The sequence below is a fragment of the Zingiber officinale genome, chromosome 3A (genome assembly GCF_018446385.1).
Source record: "Zingiber officinale cultivar Zhangliang chromosome 3A, Zo_v1.1, whole genome shotgun sequence".
Lineage (NCBI taxonomy): Eukaryota > Viridiplantae > Streptophyta > Magnoliopsida > Zingiberales > Zingiberaceae > Zingiber > Zingiber officinale.
Genome location: NC_055990.1, coordinates 131680475 through 131701709, shown reverse-complemented (window position 1 = coordinate 131701709; position 21235 = coordinate 131680475). Strand labels below are relative to the sequence as shown.

General features: G+C 35.0%; 1 protein-coding gene across 1 annotated transcript in view; it reads left to right on the top strand.

Moving 5' to 3' along the window:
• The window catches only part of LOC122052457 (cullin-4-like), a 49026-nt gene that overhangs the window by 10981 nt on the left and 16810 nt on the right, over positions 1–21235 (top strand). Inside the window, exons 4-15 of the mRNA XM_042613990.1 lie at positions 6930–7110; positions 7203–7325; positions 7409–7696; positions 10579–10704; positions 10802–10903; positions 10996–11049; positions 16625–16731; positions 16838–16898; positions 16973–17104; positions 17190–17327; positions 17393–17473; positions 17560–17640. Coding sequence (XP_042469924.1) covers positions 6930–7110; positions 7203–7325; positions 7409–7696; positions 10579–10704; positions 10802–10903; positions 10996–11049; positions 16625–16731; positions 16838–16898; positions 16973–17104; positions 17190–17327; positions 17393–17473; positions 17560–17640 — 1474 coding nt within the window. The remainder of the gene's footprint in view (positions 1–6929; positions 7111–7202; positions 7326–7408; positions 7697–10578; positions 10705–10801; positions 10904–10995; positions 11050–16624; positions 16732–16837; positions 16899–16972; positions 17105–17189; positions 17328–17392; positions 17474–17559; positions 17641–21235) is intronic.

Genomic DNA, 21235 nt, shown 5'->3' with positions numbered 1-21235 from the left:
GGGTAAGTGACGTTGAAATAAAAGTGCACGGGTTGTTTCAAGAATATGACGATTCTTTCTCTCGGTCACTCCATTTTGTTGTGGTGTGTAGGGACAAGATGACTCATGAAGAATTCCTAAGTCTTCAAGAAAAGTATTTAGAGAATGTGCAAAGTACTCACGGGCATTGTCAGAACGAAGAATCTTCACCTTTGAGTTAAATTGGGTTTCAACCATTCTACAAAAATTTTGAATGAGACGAGGAACTTCTTCCCTAGTTTTCATCAAATAAAGCCATGTACAGTGGGTGTAGTCATCAATAAAAGATAGAAAATATCGATAGCCATCCAAAGAAGTCACAGGAGAGGGCCCCCACACATCCGAATGAACAAGATCAAATGGAGACAGACTCTTCTTTAAAGACTCAGAAAAATGTGTTCTACAATATTTGGATAACTGACAGATTTCACATTGAAATGACTGAAGAGAAACAGAAAGGAACAGACTAGGGAATAAAATTTTCAAAGACTGAAAAGACAAATGTCCCAACCGATAATGCCATAAAAGAATTTCTTGATGCTTAGTTCCCAAACACTTGGCTGCAGATTTCAGAACAGATGTTGTTTCAAGCTGGTAATAATAAAGACCCCCTACTTCACGGCCAGTCCCAATCGTCTGCTTGGTCTCGAGATCCTGGAAGACACAATGATCAGGGAAAAAGGTTACGGAGCAGTGTAGTTATTTAGTAATGCTACTAACAGAAAGTAAATTAATAGAGACGGAAGGAACATGAAGTGCAGAGGATAGGAAAAAATGATCTGTAAGTTTTATGGAACCTTTGGCAGCAATAGTGGCTTTGGTTCCATCTGCAATGATCACTTTCTCCTGCCCAGAGGATAAAGAATAAGAAATAAAGGAGTTAGCAGCATTTGTCATGTGATCCATAGCTCCTGAATCAATGACCCAGGGGCTGTAAGAACTGGGACCAGTAACACTTGATCCCAGGCCACGGATACCTGTGTGCGCTTGAAATGGAGTAGAATCTGCAGGAGTAGAGGCCGAAGATGAAGCTTGAAGCCGAGAGAGAAGATGCTGGAGGTTAACAATATCAGTAGAAGACAATCCCGTGATAGAGGACACAGAGGAACCAATAGTCTCTTTACTTTCTAACTTTTGGATAGCAATATTATTACTATTAGGAGCCTTCTTAGCATTGTGCTTAAATTTTTTAGGTTTCTTTTCCGGATATTTTTCCCAACAGAAATCTGAATCATGATTAGTTCTCTTGCAGTGCCGACAAAATCTGTTCCCTTGTCTTTTAGTTCCCCCAGGCCGAAACTTGTTTGCAGAACCAATAAAGACAGAGGTCTCTCCAATCGGAGGACCTCCAGTGGAAATCCCCTTGTTGTTCATGGTCCTTTTTCTACCTTCTTCACTTAGAATTTTGTAGTAAACCTGTTCTAGAGAAGGAGTAGAATCAAGACCAAGAATTTGCCCTCTTAAACTCTCAAACTCTGCAGTAAGTCCATCTAAAAATTTAATAATTCTGTCTTTTTCTAGAAGCTTTAAATATCTCTGATGATCATCAGTGGAACTCCAATTTTCCATCCGGTAGTAGTCAAACTCATCCCACAGTCCCTTCAGAGTAGCAAAATAGTTGGTGACTGACATAGAACCTTGTTCAAGTTTGAAAATTTGACTGCTGATCTGATAAGTACGCAGCATATCATGTCGACGTCCATACATATGCTCCAGTGTCTTCCACATGTCGTACGCTGTTTTGTTATGAAGAATGACTTGCTTGATGCCAGAATTAATAGAGTTAAGCATCCAAGTCATTAATTGAATATTGTCACGTCGCCAAGTGCGAAAACTAGGATCCTTTTCATCTTGTTTCACTTTAATGCCATGAAGAATATCAAGTTTATCATGGGCTTCGACAAAAAGTTCAACAGCAACTGCCCAAGATGCATAATTTGTCTCAGACAATTTTTCTGATACTATCTGAAGACCGGACCCTCTAGTGCCTGCCATTGTGAAAACCGGTTGTACCTGTCCTGAAGAAGACATAGGGTTCGCAGAAATCCCCGAGGTTTCGCTAGCGTTGTCTGCCATTAAAATTTTTCTGGAAGGGGGCGGCGGCAATAGACTGGGCTGAAGAAAAAGAATTCGAGAGAAGGTGAAGTGCAGGAATTCACAGCAGTTTGAAGAAGCTGCTACTCTCCGGTGACCAGCAGATCACTGCAACTTTGCCGATGAAGTTGGGGCGGTGGCAACCTTATGGGCACCTTCGGGAAGAAGATCTGCACGTGGCAGAGAGAAGGGAAGAAAGCTTGGTCGGCGCTAGGAGATCGCGATGAAGAAAGGAAGAGGAAAGCTTGGTCGGCGCTAGGGCAAAGAGGAAGAAGATGCGCCGACGGCTAGGGTTAGGGTTAGGGATCGGAACTTTGCTCTGATACCATGTTGAAATAAAGAGTTTTTAATATTCATCATATTTCAGGAGAATTACATATGTTTATATAGCCACACAGCCCTAAGCATCAACTTATTAACAAAAGATAAAAAGACTTATCTACCCTTACTTCTCACATCACAGTCAAACCAAACTAAAATTTTACAGAAGTTTTGGAATTTGAAATGCCATTGCTTCAAAATCTCTTATCTTAAAATCCACTATAGTTTGAATCCACTTCCAAATGCAGGTTTGTTTCTACTCTATTTTCTTAATCTTGGTTCTTTTCAAGTTATTACTGGTATATCTTACTGTTATATCTCAAAAGAAAAACATTACGAAGTGATTAACTCTTGTTTGTAATCGAGCTGGACTCAAATTCAAATTAAAGTAGATAAGTTGGAGTTGAACCAAATTAATTGATTTGGGCTCGTTTGGATAAGTTAGGGTTGAACCAAATTTGATAATTTGGGTTTGGTTCAATTATATTTTTGGTTTATATGGTTAAGGATTTCTAAAGCCCAATTAAAAGATATTGGTTTGGTTCAATTATACTTTTGGTTCATATGGTTGAGGGATTCCAATGCTAAATTAGATAATTTGGGTTTGGTTCAATTATATTCTTGGTTCATATGGTTTAGGGTTTTCAAATATAAGTAAGGAGTTTTGGATTAGGGTTTATTCTAAGATGTTTTCTTTATGTCCGCTCCCCTCACTCTCTTTCTCACAATTTCACCTAGTAGCTACCGCTACTCTATTTTTAGTGGAAGCAATTGCTTCCCTTCTTGGAAGCCATCGCTATCCTGGTGGAAAAAGCACTTTGTTTCCATCTATCTTAAATTGATCCTTTCACTACTAGGGGATAATATGGTATATGAATTTTAAGAATCGGGAAAATTATTTAATTTACTTTCTCTAGATGCGCAGTGATAAGGTAAGCCCGCTTTATCATAGCCCTTGTCTCTTTTTTTTTTTTTTTTTTTGACATTGTAGAGTTGAATCCACACTTATATTAATTCATAAGGATTTAGTTATTGAGAAAACATGAAGATGCTTTGGGGTGATTGTTGAGGATGTAGATTTCTTCAATCGAGGTATGTTTTTTCCTGTTTAATTCTATTTGATATTTTCCTTGTGCATGATTAAAATTGACAAATCATAATTATGAGACTAATCAAATATATTATTTTAATAGAGAAAATTTTAAAAGAAAATATTGCATAATAAAATTGGGTTTAATGCTAAATTTCCTGGGCGATTTAATTTATTTTTAAAAACCTCTCTATACTCTTGCCTTTGTTACCTATCTTTTGAATTGTTTGCCTTTTATGATCTTCTTCACTTCTTGCTTCTTTACACTTGTGTACCACTGTTACAAAAAAAAAATGCTAGGTTTGATAGAAAATGGAAATCTTAGGAAAGTGCTTTAAAGGAATATGAATCACTTTATGAATACTGAAAAATTTAGATATAAACAAATTAAAATTTAATAACATTGAATGACTTCTTATAGGATCGAACTTTGGGTCCACCCTCTAAAAGAGCTACGCAACTATGTGCATTGTAGAGATTTAGCTTCGCACTCTAAAGGAGTTGTGTGATAGATTGTATTGAATTAACAAAATAAAATTTATTGGCTCCACGCTTAAAAATGACCCTTGAGTCTTTTGTGCATGTGTGGACTTCAACTATTATATATGAAATAGTTTTCTCACCGGGTGGATTAGGGCAAGGTTTAAAATTTCGATCCGTGCTGACGTTTCGGTCTTAGATCGAAACGATACAATTTCGGTACCGTATCGTGCCATACCGATATAGTTTCGATATTTTTAAAATATAAAATATATTAATTAAAAAAATAAACTATTTAAAGACTTTCATTAGCTCCTAATTAAATTATCCCAATAAAATATAAAAAAATATATTTAATATTTTAAAAATAATAATAAATTTTATTAATTAATATTCTGAAATTATTTTTACTTTTTAAATTTTATTTAAAAAATTAATTTTTAAAAAAAATCTAAAAAATTAAAAAACATTCTAATTTTTTTTTAAAAATTCTAAAAAAATTTATTTTTTTAAAAAAAATCAAATTTATATTCTGATATTTTTAAAATTATTTTGTATTTTTTCTATTTTAATATTTAATTTTTATTCTAAAATATGGTTTACTATTTTAAATATATATTATTTAAATTACTAATTAATTATTTATTCATTATTATATATAAAATAGCATCTTTGTATTAATTTATATAATTATGATTATTTAATCTGGGCGTTAGAGAACTATAGAGTTGACTTAAATAAAATGTTACAAGAACTAATGCTTCCATTTGATTCACACCACTTATTAGTAAGTTAATATATTATGATGTATCAATTTTAATTCGAGTTATTAATAAATCAATTTTCTTTAAAGAAAACTATATTTAATTATTTTCTCTAACAATATTAAGTTGTTCAATAACAGAGAGCTTATATAAAATCAATATACAACTTTTTTTTAAATTATACACAATAAACATATTTATCTAATAATTACTATATATAAATAAAACAAATACCGAAATCGTATCGACACAGCACAATACGATATCGAAACCGTATCGTTCCAGTCTAGGACCGAAACCTCGGCACGGATCGAGATTTTAAACCTTGCTCATAGTTATTAAAGGTGTTCATTGGCTGTGTCGGGATAGACCCGAGTGCACTACTTGAAAGAAGCGTGCTTAATTGTGCGCCTTGTGAGAGGCGACCGGCGTGCTTGAGGCGTGGTTTTTCTTGCCTCATTGAAGTGAGACGTACAAATGCAAATTAGGCCCTTTTTTAAGCTTAGCCCATACCTTTGATTATCCTTTTAATTAATTACATAGCATGCATGCAACACTTATTTCTCAGCATGACTTTTCCTCTCCCCTAACAAATCAACATCAACCTCCCTTGCAAACTTATTTCTCTGCGTGACTCTTTCTCTTCCTTAAAAAATCAACATCAACCTCTCCTCAAAAATGAACTCTTCTCTTGCCTACAACATCAACATCGATCTTTTGGATTTGGCTACACTTTCTTGCTTCAAATTTGGTAGTTTTCTCCTTTGTTTTTTTTTCCTCATTGAATTAAATTATAAATTAGTTCAGATTTTTTATTATCGATTTTTTTTCGGTCACAAAATTGTAAATTAGTTTGGAATTTTCTTCTAATGGTTCCGTTTTTTTCCATCACAAATTCAAATTGTATGATTAAGGAGGATGATGAAGATTTTGATGATTTAGATATTTGGAGTTTTTTTTCTTTAATTTGAATTATGCGTATAATGTATTTATTTGCTAGTGAATTTTATATTTATATTATTGCTTAATATTTTATGGACTATAATTTTATTAGTGAAATATTTTGGTAGAAATTCCCTATATATGTTTAAATTGTAAAAATTTATACTCCCACCTTACTTCGGTAAGACGTGCACCTCACTTTGCATGGTGCGCCTTAGGCCCCACAACACCTATGAGCTTTTGGGCGTCTTATGCCTTAAATAACTATGGTTATGCTGCCTTCTTTTTTTTTTCATACCTGTATGTCTAATACCCTGTCCATCTTCTCTGTCGATTATTTTTTAACTTCTCCAAGGCATTCTCTAAGCATTATGAGGTACTAGCATATGTGAAGTACATGGTACTGAATTGTTTTGTTAACTAACAAGTTATGAACATACACGGAATAAAAAATGTGGATGATTTGAAAGTGATATGGTATGTGTTATGCTATAACTCTCTATCTTAGGTACTTCCAATATTTTCTCATTCTCTTTACCATTTTTTTGAGTAATTGCATTAGTTAGACCACTGCGCCATATCAATTTCTTGATTGTTTTCTTTACTATATTCAACTTGGAAAGTAAGCAAATATAAAAATTGTTCATGGTAGTGAATGCCTGTTACATTACTTCATGTTTGAGACATAGTATTACAGATTTCTTTTTTCAAATACATTAGAAAAGTTTTTTTTTTAACTTTGATAAGCATTGTTTAGCAACAACTTTGATGCAGGGATAAGTAGTTAGTCAATCCAACTTAACATAGTATTAGAGCATCAGGAGGTCCTATGTTTGAGGTTCTACCTGTCTCACTAATAATCCTCTAGTTAAATTGAGTTAGGTCTGCATATTGAGTTAAGCCTCTACTCGCCTACTAAGTTAACGATATAAAATGTATGGATTGGTCATTTACTTACCTGTTCAAGGTTTTGGTATAATTTATCAACTAACCAGCATAGTTAACAGTATACTTACATGGTGTTTTTTTAGCTTATATGAACTTGTCTGGGTTAATCGTCTAAGAATGGACTAAATTGAACAAAATTACTGTGTTTGGGCAGCACAACTGATATCAGACAAGGCTCTTTTCTAATGTTTATAGAATACTTTTTAAGTTTAACTAAGTGGATGTTTCTTCTGTGTTGTTATTTTCATTTGAAATTATTTGTTCCTTGTCAGGCAAGGTGAAGCTATTGATAGGACTATCCTAAGTCATCTTTTAAAGATGTTTACTGCTCTAGGAATTTACATGGACAGCTTTGAGAAACCATTTCTTCAAGGCACTTCTGAATTTTATGCCTCTGAAGGTGTGAAATATATGCAACTGTCAGATGTTCCAGATTATTTGAAACACGTTGATGTAAGATCCTTCCTGCCATTGGTTTGCCTGCAATATGTCTATGCTAGTTTTCATGTTTGACTTTGTTCTGAATCTCCCTTACAAAATTTCAGTTGAGGTTACATGAGGAGCATGAAAGATGTGTGTTATACTTGGATGCAAGTACGAGGAAGCCCCTTGTGGCAACTGCAGAAAAGCAACTTCTTGAACACCATACTTCTGCAATTCTTGACAAGGTGACTTGGTTATGCCTTTTGATGTATTGAACATCACAAAATTGCATTTGCCTATCTCATTTTGATGGGATCTCATTATTTAGGGATTCACGTTGCTTATGGAAGCAAATCGTATTGATGATCTTCGGAGGATGTATACACTATTTCAGAGGGTTAATGCACTCGAATTAATAAAGCAATCTCTTAGTTCATATATTCGCGGTACTGGGCAAGCTATTATCGTGGATGAAGAGAAAGATAAAGATCTGGTTTCCTACCTCTTAGAGTTTAAAGCATCTCTAGACAAGATATTGGAAGAAAGCTTTTTCAAAAATGAAGCTTTCTCTAATACCATAAAGGATTCATTTGAACATCTGATTAATCTGCGTCAGGTATATACTACATAATATCCTGATTGCAATATGTGAATGTTTTATCTTGCTAAGATTATGTCCTAAATGCCTAAAGATTGCTAGGAATATCTTGAATGCCTAAAAGTTGATGATATTTGCAATTTTGCATACTCTATAATCTCCTAATCCCTAGAATTTGTTCTATGTTGGTTGACATGGGTGAAACTTAATGTTCTGTCTGCCAACCAACACAGTGAACATCCTTGATGTTGTGGCACAGCTATTGCAACAGGCAAAGTTTGCAAGGATTTGTGTCTGGGTTCTGTGAGGTAGTAAAGCGTTTAGCCAGGTCACTGAGAGTTCTGAACTTCCTCCTGTTTTTACAAAGAAATGAACATGGGTCACTGGCACAGTGTGTTGGTACGCCCTCCTTCAGATCCTAAAGTTCTCTTTGTATCGCAAAGGAAGTCTTCTGTTCATTTTGTCACATAAGAAAGCTTCGTGTTCTTCCTATTGCCGAAGCCTTGTGGAAACATCATATGTTGGCGTGTAGAAGTAAGGCTCAGGTTTTCTAAATACGAAGCTTCTCATTCCCAATTCTTTGCTTCATTGGTGCCTTTGGCATGGTATGCCTATATGTCTGACATGACACTAGCACCTTCTTGTTCCATTCAGGAACCAAAATCCCAATTGGAAATAAGATTTGAAACCTTGGCTTGGAGTCAACATTGAAGACCCAAAAATGGGTGCAGTTGTGAAATATATTGAGTTGCTTTATTTCTTCAGCTGATTTGCTTACCTCATTGTTCATCAGTTTTCTTAGTAGATTACAATATTAAGTATAAGGTGCTGCATGATAGTTTCAAATTGGATCATATGGCGATCCTTTTTTCTTATTCAACATGTATTCATGGTTTTCTGAAGTAATTATTCTCTAGAATTCAGACATCCTTCATAGTTAACAGGGTTAGGCAACTCTTTTGTAGCTTATACAATCTATTTGATGTAACAAGAGGAAAGAAAATAGCCCTGCTATACAACTTTAACCATTCTTTTTTGCAGCCTGCCACATATATTGACGCCAGTTTCTTATATTCATATTTATGAGATATTCAGTGATTACTATCAACTTATGACAAATTTGAGCAACTATGTAGGAGGATTGCTTTGTATTCTAGGTATAAAGAATGACCATATTAGAGTAATATGGAGGTCCTCTAGTATCATAAAGAATGTGTGTCATTTCTAGGTACAAGACGAGAAAAACTATGATCCAAGTGTATCCATACATCTTCATACAATTTGATTTGTTTTATATTACGAAGATAATTTAGTCGACCAGAATCTATCTAATGCTTTATCTGCTTCCCCTGGTGGACTTTTGCCCTACAGAAAATCCCTAAAAGCAATATCTTCTTTTATGCTTTTAAAGTGTTTTGATGTCATCAAATTTGAGTGTGGGGCACATACTGTTGTACACTGGACTACTATTTTTTTATATATTTTATTGCCGAATGAGAGTCTGGTTGGGGTAATAACAGTGTGTTTTACTTCCGCCTTTCCCTTTTTGCCCCTCTACTAAATATTCCTATATATAACTGTGTCAATATTGCCTTAGCAACTGCTGTGAGCTTTGTTAAAGATGCTTATGTGAACTTTTACAGGAGAAATCTCTTAGTACAACCAGATTTTGTAAAAGTGTGAGAATAAAGGGAAGTAATCTAATACAGGGAAAAAATGATCAATTCAAGGATATACTGTTTTTTACATAGATCTCTTCTTTTCCATTTGCATCCAAATTCAGAATGAAGCAGCTTATCTAGAAGCATCTTTATCATTGCCGCTTAAATAATTTTTTAAAATAACTTCAACTTTTTCATAAACTAAAGTCTCAAGCTGATGATGGATAAAAAAGTTCTGAAATAATCCATTTTCTATCATGGAATTCAGAAGCCCTAACACATTTGTTAAAAATCAATTTACTGTGTTCTAAATCCTCTTACAAGTTTATCAGAACCTAGAGCATAGCTAATAAATCTTTCAAAGGGTAATCCCAATCAGACAAACTGTATTAAGAACCAATATAGTTTAATTTAGTCTGGTGTGAATTGGAAAAGCTCCATTCTTTCCGGCATTTTTTCATAACAGCCATTTGTTTCTATTGAACATTGTCTTTTTTGGTGTCTTCATTGCTGTGGTTTGATTCAAAAAAAGTGGTTAGTATGTCCATGTAGGTGACAATGATAGTGCATTATATGTGGGCAATATATGGTATAGGCAGTCAATATTGCCTATGAAGGCTATTTTGCAGACTGAATTTATAGTTGAGTTAATAGATGAAATCAATTTTGATTTATTGAAGGAATAAAAAGTGCTATTTGCAGTTGATTTGATAGATGACAACAATTTTGATTTATTAAAGTCAACCATAACAAATAAAAATGTGCTTCACTTAAATTAGGGTTCATACAATATAATATTAAAATAATGAGAACAATGTGGGGTGTGATGGTGGTGAATCTTTCTGTTGGGTATAATGATATGCTTACAAAAATTCTCCTAAGGATCATTACTTTGGGAGGTTTTCATATAAATAATCTATGGAAGGGTATCTATTTGTTTACCTTTCCATTTTTGTCTTTTTATATTAGATCTATTGAATTCAAATATTTATGTGATGGTTGTAAATTTTTTTATATTAGTAACTTATGGTAATAATTTTGAAATATTATATAGTAGATGTGAACTTAAATATTTTGTTAAGCATGTTGTTGTGTGTTTTAAATTTTTTATTATGAGCCATATTTTTGTTATTATTCATTAGTGAATTGATCACATACTTTTGGCATGTGTACCAGAATCTTCACCATTTGTTGAGATTGTTGATTTGTGCTATATTTATTTGCCCTTGTCATAAACAGAATAGACCAGCTGAATTGATTGCCAAGTTTGTGGATGAGAAGCTTCGTGCTGGCAACAAGGGTACATCTGAAGAAGAGTTAGAGAGTATACTTGACAAAGTTTTGGTGCTGTTTAGATTTATACAAGTAAACTTTGCATATTTGGTTCATGTTAGTGATATGTTTTATTAGCAAATATTAAATTACTTTAGGATGGATTCTTCTTTTTCATGTGCTGGTTCAGGGAAAAGATGTATTTGAGGCATTTTACAAGAAAGACCTTGCAAAAAGATTATTGTTGGGAAAGAGTGCATCAATTGATGCTGAGAAGTCAATGATCACAAAAGTAATCAGAATTATTCGTAAAAATGGTTGGAAGAATTTATCCAAAGACTTTTATATGTGCAATTTCTCTAACACAGTGTCTTGTTTTTTCAGCTTAAAACTGAGTGTGGCAGTCAATTTACAAATAAATTGGAGGGAATGTTTAAGGTACCATAATTGTTTAATGAATTTACTAGTTTGAAATTTGATTCTGAATGCCAGAACATTCTATGCAAGTATGTGTTTTGATAGTTAGAGCATCTACAACCCACTCTCATTATAACATCCACCACCTCGTAAAAAACATGGAGTACACTGTCACATACTCATAATAACATATCTCTTTCACTCACATTCCTTTTAACATTAACACTCATTATTTATGGGTCCCAACAGTCCTCTCAATCATCTTAAAATTATATCATATTAAATAAATACATTTTAAATATGTTTTAAAATATTAAAACTATTATTATTATTTTAATAATAATCTTACTTTTAAAAATAATTTAACTGTTTTTAAAAAATAATATTAATTTTTTTATATTTATTAAATAAAATAGATGTTTGTGAGAAATACAAAAGAAGTATTTAAACAGAGTGTGGGCACGCCTTGCTTAAATACTTCTTTTCCATTGAATTTTTTAAATTTAATTCGAATTAAATAAAAAATAAATTGTAGATAAATAAAATAATACAAAATACAAGCCCAACCCGTTGGAAAAAAGCATCTACAAAAATCAGATTATTACCGTTTAAAAAAATATTATTATTAAAAAATACACTCATGTTTTATTATTTACCTATTTTATTCAATTTTTAATTTTAAAATTTATAATTTTTCTTGAATAATTAAAATAAAAAAAAAACAATACACTCATTGGGTGGGCCAAGGTAGGCCACCCCACACCATCTTGAACGTATTCAAGTGAACGCTTTAACACCCCTTCACAATGGTTTTAACACCAAGGGGGTGTTTATTAACACCCCATTAATGGGAGCAATGTGGATGCCCTTATAACAAAAAAAAAATCAAGGTTTTAGAAATCCAATGCAATTAATATAAGTCGATGCACTTCATAATGCATGCTATATCTTGGCCAAATGCTGATGCATATTCTGATTGAATTAAAAAAGAAAGACTAATATTTATTTATATTGATTAGAATAGATATCACATGTCTACCAAAGTGCACTAATCAAACTATGTAATCCTTAAGTCCACAAAAGTAAAAAGGTAGGTATATCAACCTATGCAAAATCCATATCAGTCAACCTACACATCTCATGCATTTTCAGAATAATGCAAACTTGCTAACATTAATGGGTGTATACCATTTAGGCAGCTTGAAGGGGAGTCTTGGCGCAACGGTAAAGTTGTTGTCATGTGACCAAAAGGTCACGGGTTCGAATTCTGGAAACAACCTCTTGCAAAAAGCAGGGTAAGGCTGCGTACAATAGATCCTTCCCCAGGACCTCGCATGGCGGGAGCTTCGAGCACCGGACTGCCCTTTTTATACCATTTAGGCAGCTTCACAATAGGCCCCTTGAGAAAGTAGTCACCTAACTGTTTTTTTCCCTCAAACTAACAAAAATAGAATGAGATGACAGTTGATGATTACTGTTGTATTGAAATTGTAAATCCTCTTTCTCAGTTATTGATTAGAAAATCCTTGTATTTATTTTATTGAAGATCCTCTTCGTCAGTTGAAGATCCTTAAAATTCTTTTCCTCTTGTATACAAGAACTGAGTGTCTTTATGGATAGTTGATGACTATCACCACATGCCTTAGTTGATAAGTCCTCTTCCCTATTACAACCATGGGCCATCAATTTTGTTACTTTTATCAATATGTATTAAGTAGGAGAGACAATTTGATTTGACAAACAAAAAGAAATTGTATAAATTTGATCTTTTTTTTGTTAACCTTGAATAAAACTGGTTCTTAGGCCTAGGCATGGTCCAATCAGCTGTAAAAATATGATGGTCAAGTTCACACCATAGGAGCATATTCACTTTGATATCATTTACATGCTCTGACTTCTTACTGAACCTTTTCATCTATTTGATAGTTTACTGGATGTTGTCTTATACCCTAAATCATGAGCAAATCATATATCATGATTTTTCTTAATCCTTATGATATTTGTCTTGGTAATCTAAGTGTGGATTTAGTTCTTACTTTATAATATAGTACTAGCCCGGACATGTTCAATGTGGCTCAAATATTGATAGTTGTGATCACAAATGACTATCTTGATTTATTATACGATTGTGATTTTAGGTTACCAGCTAGAGGAATTTTATTCTTATTATGTTCTCATTTTTGGTACTATTGAAATTGGGGGAACTATTCTATAACCCTTGGTGGCTCCTGGTTATGACTATGAAATATTACAACTGGCTCCTTACCATTTACATATTTACACATAGGTTCTTTTCCCATAATATTCTCCCTCAAGCGGGTTCAGATATATTGTAGAACCAATTTATTATAAATATATTCAACTTTAGTCCCCTCTTAATGTTTTGGTCAACAAATCATTGGAACTATCAAAATAGATAATAATCTCATCATATCAAACTTTTTCTCTGGTGAAGTGACAATTAATTAAAAAAATCATATGCTTTGTCCTCTCATGATTCAAGGCTATATATATATAACAATTTGATTATTATAGCAAAACTTCATTCACTTTGTAGAGTCATATTCTATCTTGGTTATTAGATGCTTGAGCCAAATGGGCTTGCATGTTGCTAAGGTCATGACTTTATATTTTGTCTTTGCACTCAACTTGGATCCCAAACATCTAAATGAACTAAAGCAATGCGTATAGAAGCACATGGCAAATCCAAAAGAGCCTAAGACAAGGGAGTCACATCCATTTGGAGCAATCTACAATACTCATTCTCTATGCCAATTAGTGCCTATTCTCAAATCTTAAATATAATAGTAGCATCAAAAGTGCTACAATCTAGTAAGTTTATTGATAGACAATAAATTAAATGGAAACTGAAGATAGGTGTAACGTGTGAAAAGAGAATTTCTTCGGTGACTTTAATTGATGAGTCTCTGGTGGCTTCAATTGATGAGTAAAACCCACTGATTATCATGACATAGGCAGAGTGTGTAGGTAGAGTGTGTAGGTTCTGGGACGGGTTGGCGGGGGGCGCTGGGGGCGAGCGTATTCGCTTTTTGCCATCATAGGCAGAGTGTGTAGGTGGTGCAAGTAGAGAAAGATGATATGCTATCAAAGATTTTGTTAGAGGCTTTTGAGTTTAGGATCCAAGGAGAGAACCTGAGGAATGGGATAAACAGGCAGTACGGCTGAGCTGGCGATGAAGTATCTAAAATTGATGACTAGAAGTGGCCTTGGTATGCCAAATAGTCCACCCCTACTCTTTCTCATCTTTTGTCTCTGTGCTTGTTCACGACACTGGGTCGAGCCAAATATTTAGACTGAATCATTGTGAAGCAGGTAATGGGCTTGCGCTAAGTTCAACCCATGCTGGAAAAGAAAACTTACTATAGATGTGGGCTGGGTTGGCTATCAAACTAGTGAATTGGTGGGGTCAAAATTTACAGGTCTTGAAGAACATGATTGGGACAGAATTTGAACTCTGGTGGCGGTGACAGCTGCAGAGACCAATTCTCAACCAAAGGGAGCTCATGGAGGCAAGCATCTAACATCAAGGAAAGAGAAGTTGTTGCTCACACTAGACCTACTGTTGGAATTACAAGGCCTGAGTGGCTTTGGAAGTGGCGGGCTTCTGTGAAGCTGTGTGATGCGCTGAACAAAGGGTTTCGCCCTTGCAACTCATCAGTCTATGTTTATAATAGCCTTGTACTAGGATGAGAGAGAGGGGCAAAAGGGAACTGGACTTCTGCTATGATCAGGATGCAATGCCAAATTGAGAAGAGCACTGGTTTTGACTCTCCAGTGACACTGTGGTACGTGCAGAATGATGCACCCAAGAAATTGTTCGTGATTGCCTCTTGTGCTCACAGATGAAGAAAGTGGTGACATAGAAAGTTCCAAAGTATGTTTAGGCTCGAGTACACACATCAAGCAACGTGAGACAAACATAGAACGAGACAACCGTCGTGCTCATCATACACCAAGACCGATGAGCGGATGGGCAGTGAGCTTAAGGCAACACGACTAAGATGGATGGCAACAGGAATGGAAACTAACTGGGTCAGCACAGCTCTAATACCATGTTGTTATTAGGGGGCAATTATTCCATAAGGAACCCTAGGTTGTCACCCCTCTATCTTATACATGTATTATAACGAATATAGAATATTACCCATTGCTCCTTTACTCCCTATATATTTACACATAGGTCCTTTTGCCCTTAACAACATAGTTGTCTTTTTTATATATTGTGCTACCTTGTTACTAGTTTTGGGTAAGTGGATTTATTATCTTATATTTTTACTTGTCTAATAAATGGAAATTTTGTTATTCTGGGATGTCACTTTTTTATTTTAAATTGGTTTGAAAGTACCCCTTGATTTTAGCTCGCTATGAACCTTGAATGACATACTTAGATGCAGTAATTGAAGTAAAAGGTTTTGATACTTCAAGCTGAACATTAAACCAACCTTATTTTGTCAAAAGATGACCCTACCTACCTAGTGTGTTCAGGTTGGTTTATAGGTTGACATCAATGTCTATAGAATTCTTAATTAGCTGTATTGCAGTTCTGGATGAATATTTAATTTGATCCTAAATTTATTTAATATCTATATAATGTGGTTAGTCATGAAAAATATAAATTTAATCAGAAAGCATCAGGTTTGTAATAAAACTCATTTTGTCAAGGCAGGTTGTGTTACCCTAGTTTGTCTATGTGGAAAACTGTAGATTGAAAAAAAAGGTATATAGATTTAGATGAGTGAACTACTAGTGATTCTATTTAGACACAATAACAGAAACACCCAAGCTAAAGGAATGACTGTATGCTGGGTCAGACTTCTGTGTTATGTTTTTTTCTGAAGGCCACTAGAAAGTGCATCTGATGGAACAAAAATATGCACTCATGTTACTTTGTGGTCAACCATTTTGCTGGAAAGGACATATAAAGCCCCAAGATCTATTGAAAGTCAAGGTGCTTGTATATAGCAAAGTTTGTAATGGCAATAATTGCCACTCAGACTATAAGATCCACCATCAATTGATAAGGGCAATACTGGTGCTATTTTTGATGACTGATTGAATGATTTCTGCAGTTTTAGTAACTCTAATTCTGTGGTCATGCTGACTCTAGTTATCTACCTCAGCCATAGGAATAAAATGCACTAGTATGATAGAATACTCATGTCGTAAATGTCCATTCAGCTTTATCATATCAGAATTCTACAATAACCAATTGGTATCATATGTAATTGTGGCCCTTTGTTAATCTATTTCTACAATTTATATCCAAAGTTTTAGTAAATAGTGACATTGTTTCTTTTTAGTTTGTATAGCAATTCCTGTAAAGGCCAGTCATCTTAGACTTATTTCTGCCCAACCAAGTAATATTTATGACTTCTATGAAAAATATATAAATTGGGTAAACGTATTTTTCATATGATCATGGTTATTGCAGTTCCAAGTTGACTTGTCAGACAAGTGAAAGGTTATCACTTATCAAGAAAGTTGCTAATAGAGTTCTCATCAGTTTTATTATGGCAGTTTCTATTAGTTGGTTTTTGGCTAAGCAAGTAATTGTTTCACACTGATAATTACACAGGATATTGAGTTATCTAAAGAAATAAATGACTCCTTTAAACAGTCATCCCAAGCTAGGACAAAGCTTCCAACTGGTATTGAAATGAGTGTTCATGTCCTGACAACCGGGTGTGTGTTGCCTGTTTAATTGTCTGTCAAAATTTTTAAATTTACATGCTGTGAGCTTGACTATGTTGCTCTGTTTAACATCGACTTCTCCTTCTGGTTCTTCCAGGTATTGGCCCACATATCCACCCATGGATATTCGGCTTCCTCATGAGTTAAATGTCTATCAGGTATGCTGTGACAACAGATTTTGTTTAACTGAGTCCTATTATATGAAACATTTTAATTTCTATGTACGTCGTAGGACATATTCAAAGAGTTCTATTTGAGTAAGTACCATGGTAGGCGTTTAATGTGGCAGAATTCCTTAGGCCACTGTGTCCTGAAAGCAGAATTTCCAAAAGGGAAAAAAGAATTGTCAGTTTCATTGTTCCAGGTAAGTCTGCATATTTACTATTAAAACTGATGTAACACATGTAGTATTATTATTTTTTATTCTTTTTGAATTCCTGTGTTTTCAGACAGTTGTTCTCATGCTTTTCAATGACACTCAAAAGCTGAATTTTCAAGACATTAAAGATTCTACAGGCATTGATGGTAAAGAGTTGAGGAGGACATTACAATCATTAGCATGTGGCAAAGTTCGAGTGCTACAGAAGGTAATCTATCCTCATGTTGTTGTTGAATGTTCATCTATTTATTCAAAAACTCTTATGTTCTGCAGATCCCAAAAGGAAGAGAGATCGAAGATGAGGATTCTTTTGTGTTCAATGAAGAATTTAATGCTCCATTATATCGCATAAAGGTAAAAAATTTCTAGGGTAAAAAATTTCTAGGTAATTAAACAACTTTTTTAATTCAAGTGGTTGAGCTAAGACATTTTCTTTCCAGGTAAATGCAATCCAAATGAAGGAGACAGTGGAGGAGAACACAAGCACCACCGAAAGAGTATTCCAAGACCGTCAGTATCAGGTATGTTTTTTTTACAAATCAACTATCCATTTAACTTTGACTAAGCAACTTGTATCTCTGAAGTTTATCTGTGAAATAAAAGGAAGTAATTAGATGGTAAGTCATATTTATGTAATTGTAGTTTCAATTCATATAGACTGACAGGAAAAATGGGTATGTTTGATAAAAAAAATTGCTTACCAATTGAAGTGAAAGAAAACTACAGTTTACTGATCCGCTTGGTGACTTGCATTTTTGCTGCTTTTTAGAGTGGTTTCAATGAGTTTGAATGTGTAAAACATCAAGTTGGGGGAGACAGATAGAAGGCTAAAATACCATTTGTTTGTGGATCATCAATTTTTAAGTACGATCATATCTTGCCCATTTGTTGTGACTCGTTGACCATTTACTGAACATAATTTAAATTTTTTCTTCTTTGTAAAAGAAGCAGTTGTCCCAGCACCCTTGGAGTGCATTTGGGAAGACTTTAGTGAACTCCCTTGGGGAACTTATAGACGGATAGCACCAAGATTGGGTAATGCATGGATGCGAGGCCTTGGTGTAGGAGCAGGGGTTATTGATGCAGATTATCATGGTGAAATCAAAGTACTTTTATTTAATCATTCTGACCACCAGCGCATATTCAACAAGGAGAACGCATTGCTCAATTAATAACTGAGCAAATACTGATGGCCGGCGTCCATGAAGAAATTGAACTCTCCCAAACAACAAGAGGTAGTGGAGCTTTTGGCTCTACTGATGAGACTACATTCTACTTTACAAAAGCAGAAGAAGAGGAGTTAAGTTCTTATTTCAGTCGACTTCAACCAACCCTTCAAAGCAACGGAGATCTCACCTACCCATTCCAACAAAACCCAATAGTATGGGATAATTGTCCTGAGGCACACGAAGAAGAATTTTCAAACCCCTTTTTCTTTGAGGAAGGTACAATTTCTCTTCTAACTTTTAATGTCATAGCTACAGGATATGAAGCAGAACAAGAATCTGAAAAGGAATTAGACTATTTGGCGGTACAAAGACTCTCAGAAAAGCTTTATTTCAGCGCCATCACTACGGCAACATCACCATATACTATAGATACGGCAATGGGGCCTCCAAGCTACCCACCAACAGTTAATATTAGCACCTCAACATCCAGACAACCTGCATTTGAAAGAGCTAAAAGAGCCAAATTTAAAGGAGGATACAACAATGAAATGTGGACACTCCCTTCAGCTCAACAGGCGGGAGGAGCCATGTTTGTAATCCCAGACCAACTGGGACTATTTAATGATGCCTTCGCACAATAGCAGTCAATCACAAGGAACCATGTCTCAAGCTAAGGCTTTACAGATGTCCGTTACAAGATCGAATACATGGAAAATCTCCTAGGAAAAGTTGAAAAGCTTATATGGATCCAATGGCGAATGCAGTACAGTATAGAATACCAAGTCCTGATTACATCAGGAGACGGGAGGGAAGGAACCCAAAACATCTCCTCTCAAATGAGGAGGGTATTCACCCTAGAAGACCCAGCGCAAGGATCCAAAGTAATTCAAGATGCTTCCTATAGAGATCTTGAAAGACTATCGTGTGAAATGTCAAGAACATCATCCAGTACATGAATGAGTATATGCGACTTGCAACAAAAACTAGAAGGCTTTACATCAACAGTGAGCTATTTGAAAAATTCGGGCTAAAAATGCGGGGAGACCTTGGAAGAAGAATCAAAGAAGTCTTTGAGCAAAAGTATCCTGGAGTAGTTATAGGCATAACGCTTAGAATTTTATTTGCTTACAGGTTCCTAAAAGACGAATGTAAAGATGCAGTTTTCAAAAGAGCCTTGAAGAACCTGTCCTTTTTGCAGTAAGATACCAATACCAGGATACAGCAAACAGGAGAAGAAGTAAGAAGATTAAAGACGTATAAAGGTAAATCTCATGATACCCATGTACGAATAGAAAAGAGAAAGCACTTAGTACGCAACCAGCGTTGCAAGTGCTACTTGTGTGGGCAAGAGGGGCATTTTGCCAAGGAATGTCCCAACGACAAAAGGAACATAAAAAGAGTAGCCATCTTCGAGCAATTAGAAGTCCCAGAAGATTATGACATTATTTCAGTCCAAGAAGGGGAAGAACAAAGTGATGCAATCTTCAGTACCTCAGAAGGAGAAGATTGTGAAGACATGGGAAGGCCCCTGCAAACTCTATTATAGGAGTTTATATCTATGCTTGGAGAAATAGACGGAGGCTACCGACCATAGGTAAAACTGCCTGATCACCAAATGAACTGCTTACATAAATGACAGCATAACCTTTTTGTGCAACAACAACATGACTGTGTCTGCTGCAAAAGGAAGTCCATGAAGAGGGCAAGAATCCATTGCCCAGAATGTATGGTCACAGCCATACTATTTCAAGCAAGTGGTACTTGTAGCCCCAGCATCACCAGTATCATTTTTTCCTCGGAAGTTAATCCAGGAGCAGCAATATTACATCTGATGGTGTGAAGGAGAAATGGAAAGATTGAAAAAGGAAGTAGCCTATTACAAATAGTAAGTAGAGGAACTCAAAATGGAAAAGGAACTAGCAGAGGAATTTGCCAGCCCAAGCAAAAAATTAGGCGAGGAGGAGCCTCAAATGATGGAAGATAATGAGGAAGAAGAAATCATCAGTACCCTTTATCAGGAAAGTATACTGAAGGCAGCAACTGAAGAAGCAAATAGACCACAACCAAGGTTAGTCAAAAATATGCTATATAATATACAGATTGAATTTGAAATCCCACATATCCCAAGATTCAAGGTGCGAGCAATTTTGGATACGGGAGCAACAACATGCTGCATGAAAATTCAGTACCAAAGGAAGCACGGGAGAAAAACAACTTCGAGGTACACTATAGTGGTATCAATTCTAAACAGACTGCTGTTAAAAGGCTAAAAGGGGGGAGAATGTACATCAACAATAATGCTTTTAGGATCCCCTACACATATAACTTTAAAATGGAGCTAGGAGACGGAATTTAAATGATAGTCGAATGCAATTTCATAAAATTTATGCAAGGAGGTGTCCGGATAGAAGGTAATATTGTTACTTTCTACAAAAATCTAACAACAATTAGTACCAGCCTATGGCTTCAGTGTCAGCAACAATTGAAAAAATGGACCTTGAAGAGGATGAATATATTGACATACAGGAAGCAATATATTACAACATAGGAAAAAGCAAAGAGTTTTTTCTGGCAAGGTTCAAACCATTACTCAATAAATTGAAGGAAGCAGGGATCATAGGTGAAGATTCTCTTAAGCATTTGTTCAGGAACAAGGTTATGTGTCAACTGGATATTAAAAATCTAGACTTTATCATAGAAGATCAACCTTTGAAGCATGTGACGCCACAACTGCATGACACATTCAGAAAGCATATTAAAGCATTATTAGATCTTGGTGTAAGCAGACACAGCAAAAGCATGCACAGAACAACAGCCATGATTGTTAACTCTGGGACAAGCATTGATCTAGAAATAGGCAAAGAGACGAAGGGAAAGGAGCATATGGTGTTCAACTATAAAAGGCTGAATGATATAACTAATAAAGATCAATACAGTCTGTCAGCCA